At 39.2% G+C, this 23013-nt stretch overlaps 1 protein-coding gene across 2 annotated transcripts; it reads left to right on the forward strand.

Annotated features, from left to right (window-relative positions):
- The first annotated feature begins 1000 nt into the window (after positions 1–1000).
- LOC122162731 (inter-alpha-trypsin inhibitor heavy chain H3-like) lies at positions 1001–22328 on the forward strand. Of its 2 annotated transcripts, XM_042823327.1 has the most exons (20): positions 1001–1109; positions 4692–4715; positions 5785–5951; positions 7003–7107; positions 7527–7689; positions 8554–8664; positions 9309–9434; positions 9948–10064; positions 11612–11780; positions 12080–12205; positions 12447–12628; positions 13563–13748; positions 14353–14492; positions 14836–14990; positions 16501–16506; positions 17245–17271; positions 18133–18183; positions 18790–18903; positions 19499–19703; positions 21093–22327. In XM_042823327.1, exons 1-20 carry the CDS (start codon positions 1020–1022, stop codon positions 21316–21318), a joined length of 2490 nt encoding a protein of 829 aa, XP_042679261.1. In that variant the 5' UTR covers positions 1001–1019; the 3' UTR covers positions 21319–22327. The 2 variants fall into 2 exon arrangements, with proteins under 2 accessions (XP_042679261.1, XP_042679262.1); XM_042823328.1 differs by lacking the exon at positions 4692–4715 and having other exon boundaries at positions 1005–1109; positions 21093–22328.
- Positions 22329–23013: the final 685 nt, after the last annotated feature.

Raw genomic sequence — 23013 nt, forward strand, 5'->3', positions numbered from 1 at the left:
CTGCTTAATAAAGCTCTAGCCTGGTTTACAAGGCGCTCCTTGTCCTCTCGAGCCGTGTTCCTGCCGAGCCTCAGAAAGCTGGCTGCAGGGAAAACTGAAAATGTCTCAGAGCAGGGGAGAAGGAAGGGAAATAAAACTCTCACAGAGCACGTGGGGAAGAAAACAGTGCCCAGCCCGTCCCGTGCCGCAGCACAGAACGGCACGGCACAGAACGGCACGGGGCTTCTCTGCTTCCCGCTGCTGATCCGTTCACGTGTCTCATTTTAATGTAAAATTTTCATGTTAATTTTATGTTTTGCATTTGGCAATGCGAAATAAATGAAAAATGACATTTGGCATAGCTCACTGTGTATCTCCAGTGTTTTATTACTGAGGGTTTACCTCACACACCAAACTTGGGGTTTTCGTGCGATGGAGGAAATGGAACCAGTTAAAAGATGAGGAATCAGCGCTGTGGAGATAACAAATAAAGTAAACGGGCCTGGCACCTGCAGGCTGAACGGATATGAATTGTGCAAGATGTAAGATCTGTGAGCGAGGACCTGAATTCCAGCCATCAAAATGACCAGGAAAACATGAAGTTTCTGGGATAGCCAAGATATGCGTCAGATACTGGCGCCTCAGTCGAGAGCCGAGTGGCATGCAGGGTTATAAAAGGCAGTTTATAGGAGTATGAATGGGTATAAATGAGTTTACAAGACTGCGAGCTTTGGAACAGCTGTGGTGAAGCTGACGCATGACAGCTTTTCAGAAGATATCAGAAGGAATACAGAAATGGCTGTTGGAGTTGTGTTTGCAGGTGATACTACATAGAAGATCCATGGCTGAAAAATTCTTCCAGCTCGACATAAATATTTTGTAGCAATATTCTGTAGATCACACAAATCGAAATTCAGTGTTTAATTTTTTCTGTGCGCTTAATCCCACTTTTCACATGAGGTTATCTATTAACACTCTGTAAACAAAGCGTTGTATATTTATTTGTGTCGTTGAGATGAGAATCTTACTTTTTTTCCAAAATGGAAAGTCACCTATTGCTTTACATTTTATTATTGATTCCTGCCTTTGCATCATCAGACTTTTTGGTAACACATGTCAGAAACGTTAAGGTAAGTAGTCAACCGTGTGTGCTGCTCCCATTCTTCGTAGATTAACTTCCTGCCATTTATCATCATTTTCCAGGGAGCTCGTACAGTGCTGCCACCAGGAGATTTCTGTTCTCTGTTATCGAGGAACACCAGCTCAGATTTGGGTCTGGAACTTTAATCAGCCTCAGTTTTGAATCAGCTATGAAGAAGCTCTCCTATCTCTCTTCCTATCTCTCTTTTTCAAAACATCACTTTCCTCTGTTTTCCCTGTCATTGCTGTATAATAGTAAAGCGTTCTAGAGCTTTTACATTCAGATGTATAAAAGATTCATTGCTGCCATATAACTCATTATAGCACCTGAATGGCAGTGACAGTGAAAGATGGCTCCAAAAAGAAGAAATGTAACAGGAATGTAACGTGGCATCCTGATAAACATTTCCGTGGCCCAAGTGACTTAGTAGGATTTTTCTCAAGAGATTTGTGTTAGCATAACATGGAATATATCTGTGCCCCACATTCTGCTTTTGGCAGATCTCTGAATAAGGCAGTGCTTCCTGATATTCTGAGTAATTATCTTCATTTAAGTTGCAGACCACTACTCAGTAAATGGCTTTCCTCTCCCTCAGCAGTTAAATCCTATGAAAATTACAGAGGGCAGATCTCTTCAGGGGGGATTGTCAGTTAGTGGGAAAGCAGGGCAAAGCAATTGGCAGTCAGTCTCTTCTGATGAAGTTATCATCTTTGCCAAGACTCTTTCTTTGAAAATCAGGATAATAACATGTCTAACTTTTTGAAATCACCTTGAGATTTACAGCTGCAAATTAGAAATGCCAAAGATTCTCATACTTATCCCAGATATAATGTATTTTTTTCCCTCTCAATTTCTATACCAACCGTAATTCTCTCTATGCCTTACAGTGCTAAAGCCTCCCTAAATAGATGACCAAGGCTCAGTGCTATGTTCCATCTGTATGTGCACAGCACTTCACAGAAAAGATGTTTGATACTGCCAGTTTATGCTATATATTTTTTGCAAATGTCATTTTATTGAAATGGAAACGATTGTTGTGTGTTGTGATGGAGTCAGTCCAAATCTCTGTACTAGCTCTTTTGAGCAGGTAGTTCACCACTGATGGGTGGTGAAAGATGTCTGCAAGTCCATCTGGTACATGGGTGATGACCTTCAAGTTGTCAGAGCTACCTTTAAGGCTACAGTCAGATAAACTCAACTGGCAGAGCCAAGTCTGCTGAAAACTGAGGAACAAACAAACAAAAAACAACAAAACCAACCCCAAATCTAAGATGCCTGAGTACATTTGTACTTCTTTTTGTATACACATAGCTATTAAGGGTGGATTTTTTTTAATTTTTATTTTTTAAATAAAACTATTTAAAGCATTCAGTGCACAGGTAGCAGTGATGCAGCTTTCCTTCTCCGACCCTCTCCTTCTGGCAGCAGCAAGACTCCTGTGTAGGATATAAGCAAGTTTCAGTTTAGCATAGCTTAGTTGAGCCATTCTCTCTTCTCTGTGATTTCCAATTAGCATCACTTGCAATGATGGAATCTTTAATGTTGTTGTTGATTTGAAAATAATTTTTTATGCCTTATTTTTCCTATGCAGTACATAGAGGTTTACATAAATATGTTGTGCAGCCATAGTTCACTTCAAATTAACTGTACAGTCTCTGCTGAATCTCTTAGTCATGCTGTATTTTAGTTTCCCAAGCTATAAAATCACGCTTTCTTTCAGTAAGTACTGTAATGGAAGCCCTCTTTCCCCACCCTTTATTCTTGGGAGTTCAAATTTCTTTTTTCCTCTACTTTTGGGTTTTAGTAGATATTTTGCATCTGTATTTTTTGCTGTTGCCACAGCGGAGCATTCTACAGAAGAAGAATGAATACCACTGTTATTAACTAAAAGAAAAACTTTCCAATAGTTGGTGCTACTAGCAAAACTGTGGAAACACTTGGAAACACTGTAAATGTGACTTCTGACCGTAATTGCACAAGTCAGGGAAATCTCATTTCTTTCAGAATTGCGTAACACTGTTTTTAATGGGATGTTACTGTTTTCTGCCCGCAGAGCTCAAAATGACATCAGCATAAGCGAGGTCTCCAGCTTTCCATCTAAGTGAATCATTAAGAATGAGAAATATCGCAAAATAGCAGAACCAGCAAATCTGGCCCCGTGTCAGATCAGGCTCTGTTCAAGCAGGCAGCCCAGGATGGTGGGGTCTGAGTATCTCTGCCCAAGATTCGCCCAAGCCACGACACCTTTCACTGGAAGATTTTCCTCTACTTGCTTTTTCAGCGAGAATGACAGCGTAGCACTAAAAATATTGACAGAATCAGAGCAGAACTCATTCAAAACTACTGTGGAACCCGTAATTTTGCTAAAGAACGTTCACATGAGCAATTCAGGAAAAATGAAATGTGTGTGAAGTATTAGTTTAGGTAGTAGTAGTCAGAATTGCAGGATTTGTAGCTAAAATGTAACACATTTTTAAGAAAAGGGTGCAGAACAAGCGGACTTTTCAGATACTTTTTTTGTTTCTAAGGTCTATACTTTGGTTTGTGGTTGGTTTTTGTTTGTTTGTTTGTTTTAAGAAGATGAAATGATTGACTGTAATAGGAGTATGGATACAGAAAAGATAGATCTTGTAAAGGAGTGATTTGAAGTGGTGGGTACACAACACAGGCATTAAAAAAGCCCACATCAGTTTGTGAAGCAGGGGAGACGTGCATGCAGAAATCACCTGTGTGGCAATAGCAGTTTGAAATATGGATTGCCAGACTCTTATAGAACTAGAGAAGCTTTCTCCAAATCCCTGCATTACCACTGACTTTATATATAAAGTCCTGGGGAAAAAAAAAGAAGAAAAAAGAAAGAAAAAAACCCCAGTGTTGTATGTCTCTATTTTCAGCCTGTAGAAGTCCTAAATGTGAAAAGTAACAAAACCCATGAATGTGCCCAACATACATCTCTGATCTGATCTCTCTGCGTCCTTACTGCTCTGTTCAGTGGAGTATGCAAACACGAAAAGAAAACTTGTACAAAATGTGACCCATGAGGCCCTTGGAGCCAGATGAGATAAGGATTTGCAACCAACATTACGGGAACGCAGTTACACAAGACACTATCGTAACATGAGTTCCCAAGTATGTTTCAATCCTGTTATCTCTTTCAGGTCATGAGAGCACGTGGTATTTCTGTAGAGCTGCTGATATTTGTAGTCATTCTGAGAAAGAGCAACTTTCTTTTTCCCCTCCATGCAGCCTTTCAGAGTATGCTCCCTCTCTGTGAGCCTGCTGAATTGCCATCTGATGTGCTACTGTTAGAGTGAGAGGCTGGTGGGGTGGAACGGGTTAAAAGCATCAAGATCAGTCTGCCTGATGATTGGAGAGTGTTTGTGACTGAGTATGCAAACCATTTTGTATGCTTTGATATAAAACCTATTTATCTCCCAAAGGAAAATGAGTTGGAAAAGACATAATACATACCAAAAGACCTGAAAAAACATTCCCAAGAAGATGCCTAAATGAGGCTTTCCTACTTTACTCATGACTTTTTTTTCCTTCTTTTTTTTTCTTCTCTTTACAGAAGCGAAATTCTGATAATGACTTGGTGAGTAGTCTTCTCTTATATGAAGGGTTGGTTCTGATCAGGCCATGGCTAAAGATTGTAAGTGACAAGAACATTCTTCGCAGAAGATTTCTCTGAGTCCAGTCTGAGCAAATGGGCATTCCTGGCTGTGTGGAACGTGAGAAGGAGCCCAGAGCTGCTTGGTTTAGGCACTAAGACTAACAAGTCTGTACTTTTCAAAGCTCAGACAGGGAGTCCTGCACAGGGAAGGAGTGTGAACAAATAATTTGCAACCTCATGTTGTATTTTAATAAATAGCAGTGTCTCTAACACTGTTTTTATTTTATGTTGTAGTTATTTCTAAGGAAGTCAAGAGACTGCATCTCTGAGGCTGATTCCACTTGGCACCTGGATGCCACTTCAGCAATGCCGAATATGTTTTGATCTCGGGGGGAGAAGTTCTTAGTAACCCACCAGAGATCAGGCCTTGCACAAAACTCCCAAGCTTCTTTTCACTGCTGATTATGTTGCAATCAGATCTTGTTATTGCAGAGCTGCCTAAAGAGGCACATGCGCTGTTACCTATGTTTTCCTGCAGTCTCAAGTAACCTTATTCCTGAGCATTCAAAACAAACAAGTCTTGCCCAACTCATTTCATTTCTTAAACAGGAATGAGCCTCAGTGGTGAGGAAACTGAGGATAATAAAATGGGATTTGAAACCCATCTGGAACTGGTTAGATCTGTTTTTATACAAGATGACTCCTTCCATCCCTGCTCTGGGAGTCAGCCACTCGGTTGATACTAGCAGTGCAGTGCTGACTACGGAAGTCTCTGTCTCAGTCTCAGTGGAGAGAAAAAGCAATTCTTACAGTGGCACCATCTTTGCCAAGGTGGCAGTATTTTGTTAAAGCGGCTGTAGATATGACTCATAGAAATAACTCTGTCAGTTCTGTAGACACCCAAGGAAACACTGCTGTGTCCCACGTCTGATGATTAGGTCTTCCTGTTTCACTTTGGAATGATAGAATCTCCTGCAGTAATTTCTTTCTATAAAATCATGACAGACATCACTATAACAGCTGGCTCTGTTCTTTCATCTTCAATGTACAGGTTGTCAATGGGATAGAAATATACAGAATGAAAATTGATAGCAAAGTGACCTCTCGATTTGCCCACAACGTCATCACCAGTCGAGCCGCCAATCGTGGAAATGCACACAAAGAAGTCTTCTTCGATGTCGAGCTCCCCAAGACAGCCTTCATTACCAACTTCAGCATGTGTGTAAATTTTATAGTTTTCTTACAGTAGCCAAGCCAAAAAGTTCAGTTTTAATTTGCTGTTTGATAGATTGAGTAATTTTCTGATACTGTTAACTTCAGATGCAAGATACTTGGAGGTAGGCAAACATCTATAGAAAAAAGTGACTGATTTTCAGTTATGTCTCTTTGTTATCACGGACCTTGGGGAATTGGAGATCCTCTCCATGGATACACTCAACTTTTCAGAAATATCAGTTATTTTACTCTGCTGTTATCAAACCCCAGAAGTTCCATCACTTAATTGGCATTCCATTACTGTAATTAACATTACAAATTTCTTTCTTCACGTTGAAAGTGTTCAATTGAGAGATAGGAAATAGAGGAAATTATTCCTTAAATTTGTGTTTTTAGATGCAGTAATATGCAATTTTCACACTTTTATTAGGTTTCAGCTTAGAAGTGTTCATCTCAGCTAATCACACTAGCCCTGTGTTATTTTCAGTGAAAAGAAACAGATGCTTTTAGGGTACAATCACTTTAAGTTATGCTAGAACTTTTATTTTAGGATGAGATTCATCTCCTGTGAAAAATGCTTGCTTGTTGGTGTGAGTAGTCTATGGATGAAATTTTCACCTATAGACACCTGCATTTGGGCAGATGAGTCTCATCCAGAGAGTCATCCTGCTGTGAGATGAGATAGATGGGATGGGATGAGACAAGATAAGACAAGACGATCAAGCTGCTAAAGTGCAGGTGCAAGGTGTGTTGCTGTCAGCCTAGTTTTTAGATCTAATTCATTTTCAAGGACAAAAATATTTCAGATTCTCTTCAGAGCTAAGCACAGAGCTCTTCATTCCAGGTAAAGCCTCTGGAAAGACTTGTTCATTTGTGCTTCATTACTTGTGCTCAAATCTTGGCAATTGCAGGATCCTGAAAATGCTTTTGAGCAAACCAATTAATAAATAGAGATTATAGATTATACAATTGTGTAATATATTATATGCCTATAATAACTTTTCCTGTATCAGTGCAAGCCAATCAGCTAAATAAGGCACTTTTTCACCCACAGGACAATTGATGGCATCACTTATCCTGGAAATATAAAAGAAAAAGAAGCTGCCAAACAGCAGTATGAGAAAGCAGTTTCAAAGGGACAGACTGCTGGTCTTGTCAAGTAAGAATGATGTCTGGTGTGGCTTCCATGCCATTACCCTGTAGGAAATTGTGAGATTCATATCTTGCTCTGGCATATTTCTGAAGCTTGTTTTCTTATAGGATCAAGAGGACTAGTATCATTAACTTAGAGTCATTTTAGCATAAATTATAAAGAAGGAAATACAGTTTCTGGCATGTAGTATCTGCAGTTAAGAAAAGAAAGTTTCTGCGTCTTTCACGTGATGTGCATATCCAGTTCTGGGACAAAGCTCCTAGGAAAACTTGTATAAACTCTATGCTGTTTGATTATGACTTTAGCAACTGATGAAAATTCCCATCTTTGTGTTACTTCTTTTTAAAAATTGTACTGCACCACCCAGATCCAAGCAAGAAATATTGTGAAAGAGGATAATTTTTTTCTTACCCACTTAAACACAGGGCTTCGGGAAGGAAAACAGAAAAATTCACTGTTTCAGTCAACATCGCAGCAGGCAGTAAAGTCACTTTTGAACTCACATATGAAGAACTACTCAAGAGGCAATTTGGAAAATATGAGATGTTCATCAAAGTAAAACCGAAGCAGCTTGTCAAAGATTTTGAGGTAGATGTCAAATTTAATTCTGCAGCTTAAGAGATGGTGAGATTCTGTACATATGTAGAAAGAGGAGTGATCATTCCCACTGGCCTACAGCTGAACTGAAGGCCCCATAATATCCATGTGGGGAGTCCCCACCAATATGCTTTACTGCAGATTTTGATTGATGGGCTTCTGAGCTAGCTCAGCTAGTAAGCCTCCAAAAGAAATGCCATGCAGAAAACTGAAAAGCTGTTAAGATATTTTGGAGCAAAATAACTTTTATAAGTTATTTTATAAGTTAAAAGTTAAAATAACTTTTATATTTGTATCACTACAAAAATATGTCTTTCTCACATCATTATAAAAATATGTTGTGCTAAATTACAGTGATGCATATATTGCATTCTATAACACTGGCTTTTCTGTGCTAAAACTTGTCTTTGATCACTTCTGTCTGCTTTGTTAAAACTCAGCCTTACCGATCAAATGTTGTGTAAAAATCATTACAAAACTCAGTACCTGTATGTTTAAGAGCATTATTTCAAACATATTAAGATGAAAGGCAAACTGAAATATATATCAAACTTGGCCATGGCTCACAGCTGGATTATATTTTTGCAGGACTTAGGTATTTATTTGACATTTGACAAAATTCCACCAACTAACCATTTTACTAACCATTTCTATAGAGCTTTGTTTCTAATTTGTCTTTTAAGTTCTATGTAGAAGATATGTTGCACTGCTGTTATTAATTACAAAAGTAAACTTGTTTTCCTTTTAAGAAAATCCCTCCTTCATATCCTTCATTTCCTTCAGATCCTCCTGTAAATGTCTAAGTTGATATACTGTGGGATAGCCAATAAAAACAATTTTCTATTCATATTTCAGATTGAAGTAAATATCTTTGAGCCACAAGGTATCAGTGAGCTGGAAGCAGAAGGAACATTCATCACCAATGATCTGCAAAATGTCATAAAGAAAACTTTCTCACATGAAAAGGTACAGTAACACCTTCCATATTTTATTTACTATGTAAAAGTGCTGCAGTCACTAGCAGTGAAAGTGAGAGGCTAAAAATAGAGTAAATAAAGCTTTCTCTGTGCAAATTAACTCTGAATTCCAAGCTAGGAAGCTGAAGGCTGTCACCATGCAGCTGGAAAGACACTTGCTCCTTTTTACACCCATGCAGTTGGACCATGCAGTTGGAAAGACTGTTAGCATGGAACTGCACCTTTGTCCCACAACAACACGTGGAAGCTTGGACACCAATTGGACTATTTCCTGTGGAAGAATGGTGTCAGTAACAAGTAGTTTTCTCATGTATGAAAGTGATAGAAGTCCTATCACACAGACTGCTCAACATTCTTATCAAACGTATCATTTGGAGTGAAGGGCTGGAAGGAAGATGGAGCCAAGGAAGATGAGGAAGAAAACATCTGAAGAGAGAGCTTGGCAGCAAACCTGAGCTATTAGTTATTTATACAGATATACTAATATACTAATATACCTAACCATATAAAACAGGTCATCCTTATGTCTGTGAATCTAAATATACCAGCTCTACACACTTGCAGACCTATTTGTGTTCTGTAGAAAGTTTTCAGCTATTAAGATTCAGATCTAAAGAAGTTTCTCCTTTTCAGGGGCATATCTCTTTCAAGCCATCTCTTGATCAACAGCGAACCTGTGAAAATTGCTCACAGTCACTCTTGGATGGAGATTTTATTGTTAAATACGATGTGAAGAGAACAACTCCAGATAATCTGCAGGTAATTTTGCAGATAAATGTCTGGCAGATTTTCACTGTTGAATGTGCTTATCTTTCACAGATAAGTGTTAGAGTAGTCAAGGTCAGTTGTGCCCTAAAGGGCAGGAAGCTGGCTATGACAGCTCAACCTCACCAAGACTCCAGTCCCAGATTACTTAAGGCAGACTAGAGATGGTATTCAGATTCAGCCAGGAGTCCAGATCATCAGGCAAATTTGTCAGGATGGGGCAAGCTGTGGTGCGAAGTCAGAATACAGAGTGGGTTCCAAATCAGTCCATGAACAGATGGGAGCAGGCATAGTTGTGACACTGCTAGAGACAGGTGTAAGTCAAGCGGGCTCAGGTTTGAACTTAAACAACGCTCCTGGGCTCATGGATGGAGGTGAGATTGGTAAGAATTTGTTAGTCTACTCAGGGACCAGAGTCTAAATCAAAGTACTTTCTTTTTCATCAATTTTATCTTTGTAATACGGAAAGCTATTGGTTTGCTAACATCTGATGTCCTTTCTTTTTAGATTGTCAATGGCTACTTTGTGCACTTCTTTGCACCAACAAATCTTCCAAAGTTGCCCAAGAACGTTGTTTTTATAATAGATATCAGTGGCTCAATGAGTGGAAGAGAAATACAACAGGTTAGTTATCACACTACTTTAGAGTCTCGGTGGAAGATCCTCTGTCATGATGTAAAGGACATGGTGATGTAGGGTGCCTTTGACATGGTCCCACCTAACATCCTTCTCTCTAAATTTGAGAGATATGGATTTGATGGGTGGATTGTTCAATAAATAATAACTGGTCATTCGTAGAGAGTGGTGGTCAATAGCTAGGTGTTCAAATGGAGATTAGTGATGAGTGGTGTGCCTTGGAGATCAGTACTGGGACTGGCAGCCAGTAGTGTGCCCTCACAGCCCAGAAAACCAACCATATCCTGCACTGCATCCAAAGCAGCATGATCAGCATGTCAGGAAGGTGACCATGCCCCTCTACTCTGTGCTGGTGAGTACTGCGTCCAGAAATGGAGTCCTCAGTACAGAAGAGATGTGGACATTTTGGATCTAGAGGAGGGCCATCAAAATAATCAAAGGGATGGAGCACCTCTGCTGTGAGGACAGACTGAGTGCTGGGGCTGGACTGCTCAGCCTGGAGAACAGAAGGCTCTGGGGAGATCTGAGAGCAACCTTTCAATTTTTAAAGGAGCTGTAAGAAAGAAGATGAAAGACTCTTCAGCAGAGTCTGCTGTGACAGGACAAGGGGAAATTGTTTCAAATTAAAAGTGGGGAGATTTAGATTGGGTGTAAAAAGGAGCTTTTTATGATAAGGATGCTGAGGCACTGGCACAGATTACCCAGAGATGTGCTGGATGCTGCGTCCTTGGAGACATTCGAGGTCAGGCTGGAGGAAGCTCTCAGCACTGATCTAGCTGCAGATGTCCCTGTTCATTGCAGGAGAGATGTACTGGATGATCTTTCACTATCCCTTCCAACTCAACAATTCTATGATTCTATTATTCTGAGTTATACCAGATGCTTTAATGCTGTGGCTTCACAATTTCTCAATACTGTAAAAACTAGCTTGAAGTCTTGCTGTAGAATAAAATTCTATGCATTTAGGCTATGTTTTGCTTACTTAGACGTTATTTTTTCAAAACTTTCAGAATATCAGCATTTTCAGAGAGGTCACTCAGATGTGTTGGCCAGTTTCAAAATTAAAAATATATATATATAGTACTTTGTCCATTATCAATGTTGATCTTTCTCTCTCCTCTTGGGAACAGCTCTTTTTGTAGTTGGGACTACTCAATCCAATCTAATGATCAGAACTTTCAAATTTTGGTGCTGCATTAAAATATCCACACTTGCTTATGACTTTTTCCACAAACCTGTAGCTACCTTATTTTCCAGCATTTTAATTTTGCCATGCCAACAATCTGCGATGTAAGATTTGATTTTCCTCTTAGCTAAAACAATTTTCCAGATGTAATTGCAACTGGATAACTTCATTAGAATTACTTGAAATAGACACAGGAATAGGAAGGGTGGAACAAGCTGAGAATTATTTGCACAATTCTCTGTATGAAAGAAACAAAAGAAAAAAGCACTGGAGAGATTAGTTATGTAAAAGCTGCAAGCACCCATTTCTTTATAGTTGAACAATTAATTTAAATTTCTTCCTCTTACAGACAAGAGAAGCACTTCTAAAAATCTTAGATGATATTAAAGAAGATGACCACTTCAATTTCATACTGTTTGGTAGCGATGTGCACACCTGGAAGGAAACATTAATCAAAGCCACTCCTGAAAATTTGGATGAAGCAAGAAAGTTTGTCCGGGGCATTGATACTGAAGGCTGTGAGTACTTGACTTGTAGGCTGTTGAGTGTCTTAATTCTCCAATTCAGTCTGTGAACGCAGTGCTCCCACTTTAAAAATTGTCAGTGGGACACTACTAAACTTGAAATTGTTGCAACAGATGACATCTTTTCATCCTTATGTTTGCAAAGCTCAGTTATTTTTGTATCTAAACATCCCCTTGCTAGCAAACTCCCAACTTTTCATTGTCGTACTATAATCAGGTTTTCTCAGATTCCAATGAAACATGGTCCGTTATTTTGACTGTGTTGAAACCAGATTTCTATGTCTATCTTACAGTGACAAATTTATATGGTGGAATGATGAAAGGAATTGATATGCTGAAGGCTGCTCATGAAGAAAACCTTGTGCCCAAGAGAAGTGCTTCAATAATTATCATGTTAACCGATGGCCAACCGAATGTAGGTAAGTTTGTGTTGGGTGAAATAACAGAGTGAATTAACTAACAAAAATCATTTTAAATTAAAATAGGCCGTCATCTTTGACTTCTGCTTTTTCCTTTTTCACGATTGAAATGCTACTACACCATCATCATGTGACCAAACAAGTTTTTGATAATGTCTCTTAAGAAATCCAATCACCACTAACCGCGTTTCATTTTATCTATTTATGAAGAAACTCAACCTTTTTTTCTTGTTTAATGTAGGGATATCAAATACTCAGGACATTCAGACACATGTGAAAAAAGCCATTGAAGGAAAGTATACTTTATACAATCTTGGTTTTGGTTATGGTGTTGATTTCAACTTCTTGGAGAAGATGGCACTGGAAAATAAAGGATTGGCCCGTCGGATTTATCCTGACTCTGATTCAGCTTTACAACTCCAGGTACAGTAATCGCAACTTAAATTAGATGAGAGATGTCTTAATTCTGGCAAGTATGCTAACTTTTTTTTAATTCTGAAGTAATCAAAAAGCAGAAAGTGTACTCTGGTACTGAGGCAGTCAAGTATGCTGTAGTCAGAACATTGGTTGCATTTGATTTTCTTCTTCCTTTCTGAAATAATGGAAAAAAAAAAACACTAAAGAGAGACTCCCCACACTATGGAAGAGTGTTCAAAACTTGGCACAGGTGACACAAGACAGACATGGTTCTGAAGGACACCTTGGTGTGTGCCACATTATATAAGCAAAAGTGCTGCAGTCACTGTACCTTCCATATCTCACAGATTATGTCAAAAGAGGAGAAGGCCGACAGAGGTTAAAGGCTCTAGATATTCTGCATTTAGGGACTTTCTGCAAGCTAAATTATTTTACAATACTTCTGAAACGTTCTGAATTCTATATGACATCAAAAGACATCAGTGTAATGTGGAACTGAATTTTTGGCTTTTGACGTGGAAATAGCATCCATTGGAAAGACTGGCCAAAATGTTGTATGCTGGATTTAATTACAAAATCAAATGCCTCATCTTCTTGGCTCGTGTTATCATTTCAGTCTCTTCAGGGAGTTGGTCTAGAAACTTACTTTATGAAATGAAAGGATCTTGGTGTTCCTCGTGATGAATGATGATGGAACTCATCATCCACAGCATGTTTTCTTGGGTATTTTCCCTCTGTTTCAGTGAGACCAAAAAGTTGGTGTGTCCTTCCTCATATGCCTTGTAGATTTTAGGTTTTGTATTCTGAGATGTAACTGAATATTTACATATTTCCTCTAAAATGCATTCTAAATGTTCACTGCTGAAATAGCACTGGTTACAGATCTACACATAAATTAAAGAAAACATGGTGGTTAAATATTTTTCTTTTTATCCTACAGGGTTTTTATGATGAGGTGTCCAATCCTATGCTAATGGACGTGGAATTGAACTACCCAGAAAATGAAATTGCAGACGTAACTAAAAACAGCTTTAAGCATTTCTATGATGGGTCTGAGATTGTGGTGGCTGGGCGCCTTAGAGACATCAACCAAAACAGTTTGACAGTAGATGTGAAAGGTGAAGGTGTAAGTATGGATTTCTTTGACTATTTTCTTGTTCCACAAAGTGTCTGTGTTCAAAGGTGGCACAACTTAAAATAGTCACACGTATGTCTTCACCTCAGTGAGAACATGTATTGCTGCATATGTGAGAAAGCAAGAGCACCAAAGGCATTGCTTTTACAAGTTCCTTAGGCAAGTTTCTTGTCTAAGTCTGTTAGTTATACTTGGGTTAATCCAGAACAGCTTTGTGCAACGTGACTGAATAAGCTTTGCTAACTTATTTTGTTTTCTTTACTCTCTAAATATCCTATCCAGTTCTTTCAGAAGCCAGATGTTCAGTGCTCGTAGGCAGTAGTCTTCATACTGAACAAGTTGCTATATAGGAATCATAATCACGATTCTTTAAATCCTGAGTAGTCAAATTCTAACTAAGCAAATGTCATTTGAATTTGGAAAGTGCATTATGTCTCATAGCATACACTACTGAGCTTTTCAGAAGCTAAACAATTCCTGGGCAAATTCTTCATTGGACCACAATGTTTTTCAATTTATTAAGATTTTCAGGTGTTAAGGTTTTGATTTTGGAAAATACTGGGAGTCCCTGGCTTATTTTCCTTATTCCTAACAGGCTAATGATGCCCTATCATTTACTTCACACCAAGATAAGGAGCAAACAGCTAAAGCTTTCCAAGAGCAGGAATATATATTTGGAGATTTCATTGAAAGGCTTTGGGCTTATCTCACCATTGAACAACTCCTGGAAAAACGGTAATTATCCCAAGAATCACACGTTCAGTGAAAGCACCACGCTGTGTGACTGCTCCAGCCTCTAGGATGTAAAGCTGGGATTGAGATCTATTTCCTTGTTTTTGCTCATCATCACACCAAGATGCCAATAGGAAAGCATAAAGAACAGTAAGGAAAATCTCCACAACCTCAACATTTGTTTTACAGTTAGCAAATTAAACAGTTTTAAATTACCATTAATGGAAAATGCAGTTTTGTCTTTTTAGCTGCAGAGAGATTACTTCACTTTTAAAAATAGCACTTAATTCAGAGTGCAACAGTAATTTGGCAATCACTGATGCTAGGAGTCTCTCCCTGTATTCAGCATTTCAGCTACAGGAGAAGAAAAGGAGAATCTTACAGCGGAAGCCCTGGATCTATCACTAAAATACAAATTTGTGACACCACTGACGTCCATGGTGGTAACAAAGCCAGAAGACGACGAAAATCAAGCAGCAATTGCTGATAAACCTACTGAAGGTACAGACATCTTCACAGTTTTATCAAAGTTGCTTTCATGTTCATCTGAAGAAAGACTTGTGTGAGCACAGTTTCAAACACATATTGGAAAAAACTGTTTTCTGTGCCCTGCAGATGTATGGCTTGTGCAAAATTAGTTTTCCTTCTAAAGCTCATTTCTATCAAACCATCCTTCACTACCAGTTCATACGGGGAAGATACTATAAATTTAAAAGCAATGTATTTAAAATTAATATATAAAATATTGCATCACAAGAAAGTAGCATTTCTTATCTCATAATTCAGTTAAATTCAATTCTGTTCACATCACTTTCCCCTTAATTGTTTATATACTTAAAAGTAAATGCAAGAGCATCTTTCTGTGTGAAAAGGGAATATTGCCAGATCTTCCTTGTGCAGAATATATCAGAGGTGGTAATACCTGTAAAACATGGTATTCATATATGTTGCAGAAGGAAAAATAAGTAGTATTGAAAGTGCACCATTTATTCTCATCTCCTTTAATACTTTGGCTAATTATTAACTCCTTGCTCAGTAAATCATTGTACTTTCATGCAGTTCAGCCTCTTTGCTTAGCCTACCTGAAGTGGAATTACTTTATTTCTCTTTATTAAGAGCAAAGGGAGACAAATTCTGTCTTCTCAGTGCACCCCAAAGCCACTCTGTCATCAGATGTGTGTTGTTTGAGCCATTCTCATCTCTCCCTAATTCCACAGATCTGACAAGCCTCCTGTGAGGCTCTCCAGTCTCATCTCTCTACATCTGTTGTTTTTTTTTTCCCCTGAAACTTTAGCCTAGTGCCCCTAGTTTTGTCCCAGTTCCTAGTTCTAATCCATTTGCTGGCTTTTGCATGAATAACATTCTTACCTTCTGAATTGATATGATATGATAACCAGGGCATGATAACCAGGACTGACTTTAAGGTGATTTAACATAACAGAAATGATTCCTGGTGATTAGTAAGAGTTTCTTTCAAGTGGAATAAACCTTGCAACCACTTAATTGCTAGGTGCCCTACAATATGAAATAATTTGACAGGCATTCTGCTGATAAAATTGCTTGTGTTATTTATTCAGAAATACCATGATGGAATACTGACATAAAAACGCTTCATAATTAATTTAGCATTCAATACATTATGCAGCATAATGATTTTGTAGTTTACAGTGGACACCATGAGATATAAAACATAAGAGCATCTAGCAGATGAGGCAGGCATTCGGAGTGACCTGAGTGACTCACAGGTCCTTTTCTGAATCTCTTTCCAAGAAAATCCTCTATCTGTGTAGAAGTGATAATAGAACCACTCAGAGCACTACCAGCTTGTAGAAAAAGAACATAATTTTTACACATACAGGAGTCTAGATTTGTAACTGTTATAAAATACTGAAGATGCACAGTTGAATCTGACAATTCAACAATAGTTTTTTTTTTTTAATGCATTCAATTGTACAACTGAAACTGTAATTTTCTCTTTTTCTTCCTTTTACTTCTCTACTCACGATAACAGCTGAAGGTACGTACATTTGTTATTAAATTCACCTGTCATTTTTTAATCATTAGATTTAGATTTCCTTAGGTTTGGATTTATTCCCTGACAATTGTATGAAAATACTGCACCATAGATTAAGACTATTACAATTAGATTAAAAACTGTTGGGATTGAAAATTTTGGGGATACTGCTTTCAGTGTGGATCCTCAGAATTGCAGTGTGCCACCATCATGAACTTCTGGCCCAGTACAACTAAGCTGCTTTCCAGGGCTAGCACTGTTGGCTCGCAGGTGTGTAGACAGGTCTCCTCACAGAGATGCCTTCAGTGTTGCTGTGAACGCTGCTTCTTCAGCACAAATACCCATCTAGAAACACTGCTCTGTAGTTTCAAATAAACGAGACAGAAAATATGTGGGAATGGGTGGATAAATCTTACTGACATCACAGTATTAGAGTTAGGAACAAAGCACAAAGGAATTAGAAAAGGAGCAGATATCCCCAGCCCCTTACAGGACCTTTAGAGAAGTAGCAGTTTTGCTGTAAAGTGCACTGGGATTTCTGTCCATGACACTGTGTTGAAGCAAATCACAGTTTGCTTTGTTGCAGCACAAAACCCAAATAAGCTGTTGTGATGGTTTTCCTTTTTCAGGAGTGTTAAGAAATGTGTACATAACTACAAGATCTTGGAGTTGGCTTTGGAGGTGGGAGGGATTTTCTTTTATTCTTTCTAGCCTCTAAAATAATTTTTGTTTCATTCACAGCTCAGGCTGCCCCAGTAGTTGCACAGGGTAAGTCATGAGTGAGCATTTCTACATGAAGCAGCACCTGTCAAAGGAAATGATTCAGCCATCTGAAATCACTGGAGGGATGGAAACTGCCTTGTCTGAGTTTACAGCTGTATTTTGACAAATACTACCTGTTTTTCCTCACTATGCTAAAACCATAAAGACTGAACAAGACCAGCTCTGGTTTTTTTTTCCAGTGAAATAGCTGTCAGGGAGTAAATGCCATTTCATCACAACAGCATTTTTTTTCTCAGATAGAGGATGGACTTGAGTGTGCATCTCTTTAGGAATTACGTAAAGCAAGAGAGTGTGATGTCAGCATCTCTGGCTAAATTATTCAGTTACTTATATGAAGATAGTTTTGTTGAAGAGACTGAGATATCCACTGATCCTTCAGATTGCTGGGAATGGGGGAGTTGAATTTAACATTTGCTCAGATTAGTTTCAATCTCTCTCAATGTTTCCCTCCCTCCCTTTACAATTTTCTGGAGTTTTTTGGAAAGCCTCACATTCATTGCACTGAAAATAAATGACAAAACCTCAGGAGTTTTAGATGTGTGGTGCTGTTGCACCTAGACCTGCTGGTAGGCAGTGTAATCCTTACATCTGTGACATCTGCCTTCCTCTGGCTACATTGCTAGGAATTTGTGTAAACACTGAAAGCAATTTAGATTACAGAATAAATCCTAAAGCTTTGCTTGATTCAAAAGACACACACAGTCATTCCATTTAGTTTAAAAACTAGGGTGACACTAGCAATTTACTAGCATGTTAACTTCCTGACATTCAGCGTGGACTTTGCATATAGTGCATAAATATTCCATTTTGATGTTTCTCTAACAGTTATTTTTCTGCTCTCTGCAGCTTCACCAGTACACTATGTGTATGCATCAAGCCCTACATGGTATACTAGTGGTAAGTAGTTTTAATTCTTTCTATTTAGAAGGAAAACATAAGTGGGTGTTTAAATAGCACAATTCTCAAAGTTTTTAGATAATTTATTTCCACAAAAACAACCTTTCTTCTTCCTCCCAGAGGACTTGTACTTCTATTTACTTTAAATAGCCTTGAATGTTTTTCAACAGATGAGTCACTGTGATTGCATATGGTCATTTTCTTAGTCCTCTTCCCACTTGCTGGGCTTTGTGATGGTGGTTGTCTATTCTCTACCCCTTCTGTCCTCATTAATAATTCCATCCTCAAAGATAAGCACTCACAGGTGCCCATTCTGATCCTGTAGCCTGGGTACCAAATTCTGCAGGGTCACAGGATAAATGGCACACACCTGGAAAGTTAGGGGGAAGAAGGTTGTAGTTCACTTTGGAGATATGGTAGCAGCTTCTCTGGGACATCCCCGCTCCATTTGACAGCTGGGCTGGACTAAGCTGGGCATACAGCTTATGCAGGAGCCAGTCCTGCTGGACCACTCTATCAGCAGATCCACTGCCACAATTTTAAGTGTTCACGTGGAACTTTGACCTTGTGCATCGCTATACAAATAGCTGTGACTTGCCTTTACAGTTGATGGAGATCCACACTTCATCATATCAGTGCCACAAAAAGAAGATGCCATTTGTTTCAATATCAATGAAAAACCAGGTGCTGTGTTAAGGTTGATAAATGATCCAGTTACAGGTGAGTTTGTCACTTTAAAATGCAGTAAATCAAAATACTTACATTGAAAAATCTTTTTTGTAAAGGCTACTTCTCTCTTTTTGTACTGCACAAACCATCTTTTCTGCAAAGTTAACAGGGGCTCCTATCACTGTGATAGGATACTGTTACCATGACTGTTTTCACTTCCTGGAATTGAATGATCTTTTAATTGTTTGAAAACTCTGTGGGAGTAGAGAGATGTTATTTGCCTCAGTAAGTAGAGATAGGCTATAAAATAATCCTCAGTTTGCCATTTCACAGAGCATGTGGAAAAGAGATCACAGAATTGTAGGGGTTGGAAGGGACCTCCAGAGATCACCGAGTCCAGATGGGCTGCTTCTGCCTGTCACAGAACTTCTGTGGTCCAGGAAATACTGAATTCTTATCAATGAAATAATGGTTGTCATTGCAGACACCTACAGAACAGCTGTATTCCCTTACTGTACTTTTGCACAAACATGCTTAAGTGATTCTGAACTATTTTTCAATTTGGATTTGTTTGGTTGAGCTGCAGATATAACTACCTCAACTGATTATCTGTAAAGCAGTATTTGATGTTTCCTTTTGATGTTAGGCATCACAGTAAATGGAGAACTCATTGGTGACAAGAAAGTAGATAACGATGCAAAGATCCAAAATACATATTTTGGAAAACTTGGCATTGCAAACAAGCACCTGAGTTTAAAAGTGACAGTAACTCCTGAGAAGATCACTATTCAGAATGAGACTGGAAAGACAACTTTCACCTGGCTTGACTCGGTCACGTTTCAACAAGAAAGGTAATGTCTGCAGAAAGAATATAGCAGATTGCTGGCTTATTTTTTACACTTTTGTGGGAGGGTTGATCAAAAAATGTGCTTTTAAGATATGTTGCCTGATGATGCAAAGAAACTCACCCTGATCCAAATAGTGCTGAATTCTGCTCTCTACTTCATTATGTAACTGACAAATTATTGCATTGGTAATTTCCACTGCTTGGAAGGGTAAGTGCAATTTGCCCTGATTTTCCATTAGTATGACCAAGGTAAAATCACATTCTATATTGTGCTTAACACAGTGGTGACTTCAGCAAACACTGGAGGAATAATTTTAGTCATGATATCGAGAGCAGGAATGATAATGCTTAGCAACAAATTTCCATTTTGAGACATGGAGATTGTGATATTTATTGGATAGCATATAATCAATCAATATTAAGATGTTATAATTATGAAATAAACAAGAGAGTTTGACAAAGCAGATTATGATAACAAAATGAGAATAAATGGAAGGCTTACCCCTCTCCAGGACTCACTCACAAAACTCCAGCAGAGCCCATCTCCAGAAGAGCTCCTTCTGAGCCCACTGGCAGCCAGCTCTTCAATAGGTCTAGGAGGGGAGCAGCCAGGCAGCCCAGCTGAATTGCCTTCACTGTGCTCCTCTGGCTGACTCAGTGCTCACCTCAGGTGATCAGTCAGAGGTTCAGGCTGTGGCTCAGCAGTTCCCATACAGACAGGTACGTTTTGTGCTGTCAGCAGGGACATATCTCATGAGATTTATCTGTTACAGAATTGTTTTCCTGTAGGAAAAAGCTTAGAAAAAGAACAGCAATACCTCCTCCTCCTTTTCATTTACACTGAGTTTCCCAAAGCACGACGCTGAAACAGAGCACTACAGCAATACTGTGATTGATACAAGATACTTTTTTTTTTTTTAATGGCAACTAATTTGGTGATACAGTTATCATAATGAGAAGCAAATCTTCTTTATCCTGGTGCTAACCAAGGCATTTCAGGAGTTGTCTTTTCTGTAGAACAAAGGGAAAAGATCTTGGGTAGCATCCAGGCAAGAAAGTGGTGGCTTTATTAACACCATCTTTACTACCGAGCACGAGGTGCTACACTAAATCTTACTAACCTACTGTGATTAATTGTGCTGTTACAGGAAGAGTTCTGATGGAAACATCTTTCTGTAAAAGGCTTTTGCAGATGTGATGTAGTCTGAGTCTTGAACTGCCCACAAACACACAGATTCACGTAGACCAAACAAAATACCTTAACTTTAAAACACATCAAGTAATTAATTTATAAAGCCATGCTTGTTTGTTGGACATGTTTTGTTTGTCAGCTTTCCTGTGACAGCTGCTGACTCTGGGAAGCTCAATGCCCTGTCATTTTTTTTCTCCTCAGTTTAACTTTGATAATTAACAAGAAAAAAAGCCTGGTGCTCTCAATGGGCAGCGGCGCATCGTTTGTGATAGTTTTGCACCAAGTATGGAAGAAACATCCTCTGCACAAGGATTTCTTAGGACTGTATACATTGGAAAGTCATAAACTGTCTGAACAGACGCACGGATTATTAGGTATGAATTCTTTCAACATCGTGAACATGCTTTCTTTCCTTGAGGCTACATGACTTGCAGACACCACCTTGTACTTGGCCTGTCTGAACTGAGAAAGGGGATAAAATTGAGGCTATGTTGATTAACCATATTAACATTTCTGGAAAAATATTCTGGGCTCAGGCTTTGTGCAAGATCGTTTCTTAAATTCTTCTGCTGCTGCTGAGAACAGTAGCATCTGTTGTTCTCAAGGACGTCTTCAAGACCCTACCTTGCCAAGTCCATCCACAGACCGTTTTAATAATTATTGCATCAGTTCCCCAGTCTCTTGGATGGATTGTTTTCTTCCTTCAGCATGTCCATTTTCTACTAAATATAAGCCCTCTGAGAAAGTAGTGTTTGCAGATCAGTTAAGATGTGCCAAACCACAATTAGTGCATCCCTGGTAAGAAAACTAGCTGGTTTCATAAATGCTACGAACGCAGGGCTGCTGTCCGTGTGTGCAGAGATAAGATGAGGAAAGCCAAGGCGCAGAAGGAGCTGAACTCAGGGAGGGATGTGAAAGATAACAAGGAGGGGTTCTACAGGAACATGGGCAGGAGGAGACAGGCCAAGGAGAGTGTTCCCCTCTGGTGAAAGGGAGTGGGTTCATTATGAGTCATTGGTAAGGCTGCAACACCTGCATCATTTCAAATGTCTTTTGTGTGTGTGTGTGTCTCAAATGAACTCTCAAAACTTAGGTGTTACTTTAGAAAGCTCTGCCTAATGACCCAGTGTCACTTTGAATATTCAGATTCATATTCCCACCATTTGGTTTGCAAGAGCTAAAAAGGCCATAATAGGCTTCAGAAAGAGCTGGGGTGGTGACAAGGACAATGGCCTGGGTTACTGTTCTTGCAGCTGCCACAAGCCTCACAGTGCCCCACATGACAACGACTGGCAGCCACATTGCACTGCCATACCTGTCTGTGTTAGGCTCAAGAGTGGACACCAAACGCCTCAGTTGCTTTTGCAAATTGACTTCATGGGCCTGTTCACAAGAGACAAATTGTCCCATCAACAGAAGATCACACAACTTCAGTTCCAATATAACATATTCAGGTTTATTGACATATATTATTAACTTATATTAAGTACAAATATATATTATATCTCTATATCTATATCTAAAATATATTTTATCTCTCAATATATGCTATAATCTATATATGTGCAGCAACATGGGCCCTGTGCAAAGATTCCCCTTCCAGATATTCATTCCTGGGTCTCATTTTCTCTTCCTGTGAGCCTCGTTCTTCAATTCAGCCTTGGCCTTTTTGCAGGAGGTTGCATCTTCATGTCATCATCTTCCTCCATTGCTTTCCTCTTCCTCCTCATCCTCATAGTTTCCTCCAGCCTCTGACGTTTTGCTGGAAGTTGCCAAACGAGGATGTCATCTGTTTGGCTTAATTTCCTCTTCCTTGCCAGCCTCACATTTTCATCCATCTTTGGACGTTTGGCTGGGGGCTGCCACACACGTTTCCCATTCTGTCAGCTCAGCTTCCTCTTCTGCCTCAGCCTCATCGTCTCATCCAACTTCTGGCGTTTGGCAGGAGCCTCCCAGTTGCAGCAGGACTTTGGTGCTTTTCTCTTGGTGGGGAGCTGAAGCACAGGCATCGTTCCCTTCTACCAGCCCAACTCCCAATGGCCAGCAGGCCTGAACCATTACTGCATGTGTTGTGTTCCAAGAACCCATGGCAACGGGCGGCGTGGTCTCCTGACATCATCAC

This window comes from Centrocercus urophasianus, unplaced genomic scaffold (genome assembly GCF_019232065.1).
Source record: "Centrocercus urophasianus isolate 14NV4802_14NV808 unplaced genomic scaffold, USGS_Curo_1.0 seq_22, whole genome shotgun sequence".
NCBI classification, from domain to species: domain Eukaryota; kingdom Metazoa; phylum Chordata; class Aves; order Galliformes; family Phasianidae; genus Centrocercus; species Centrocercus urophasianus.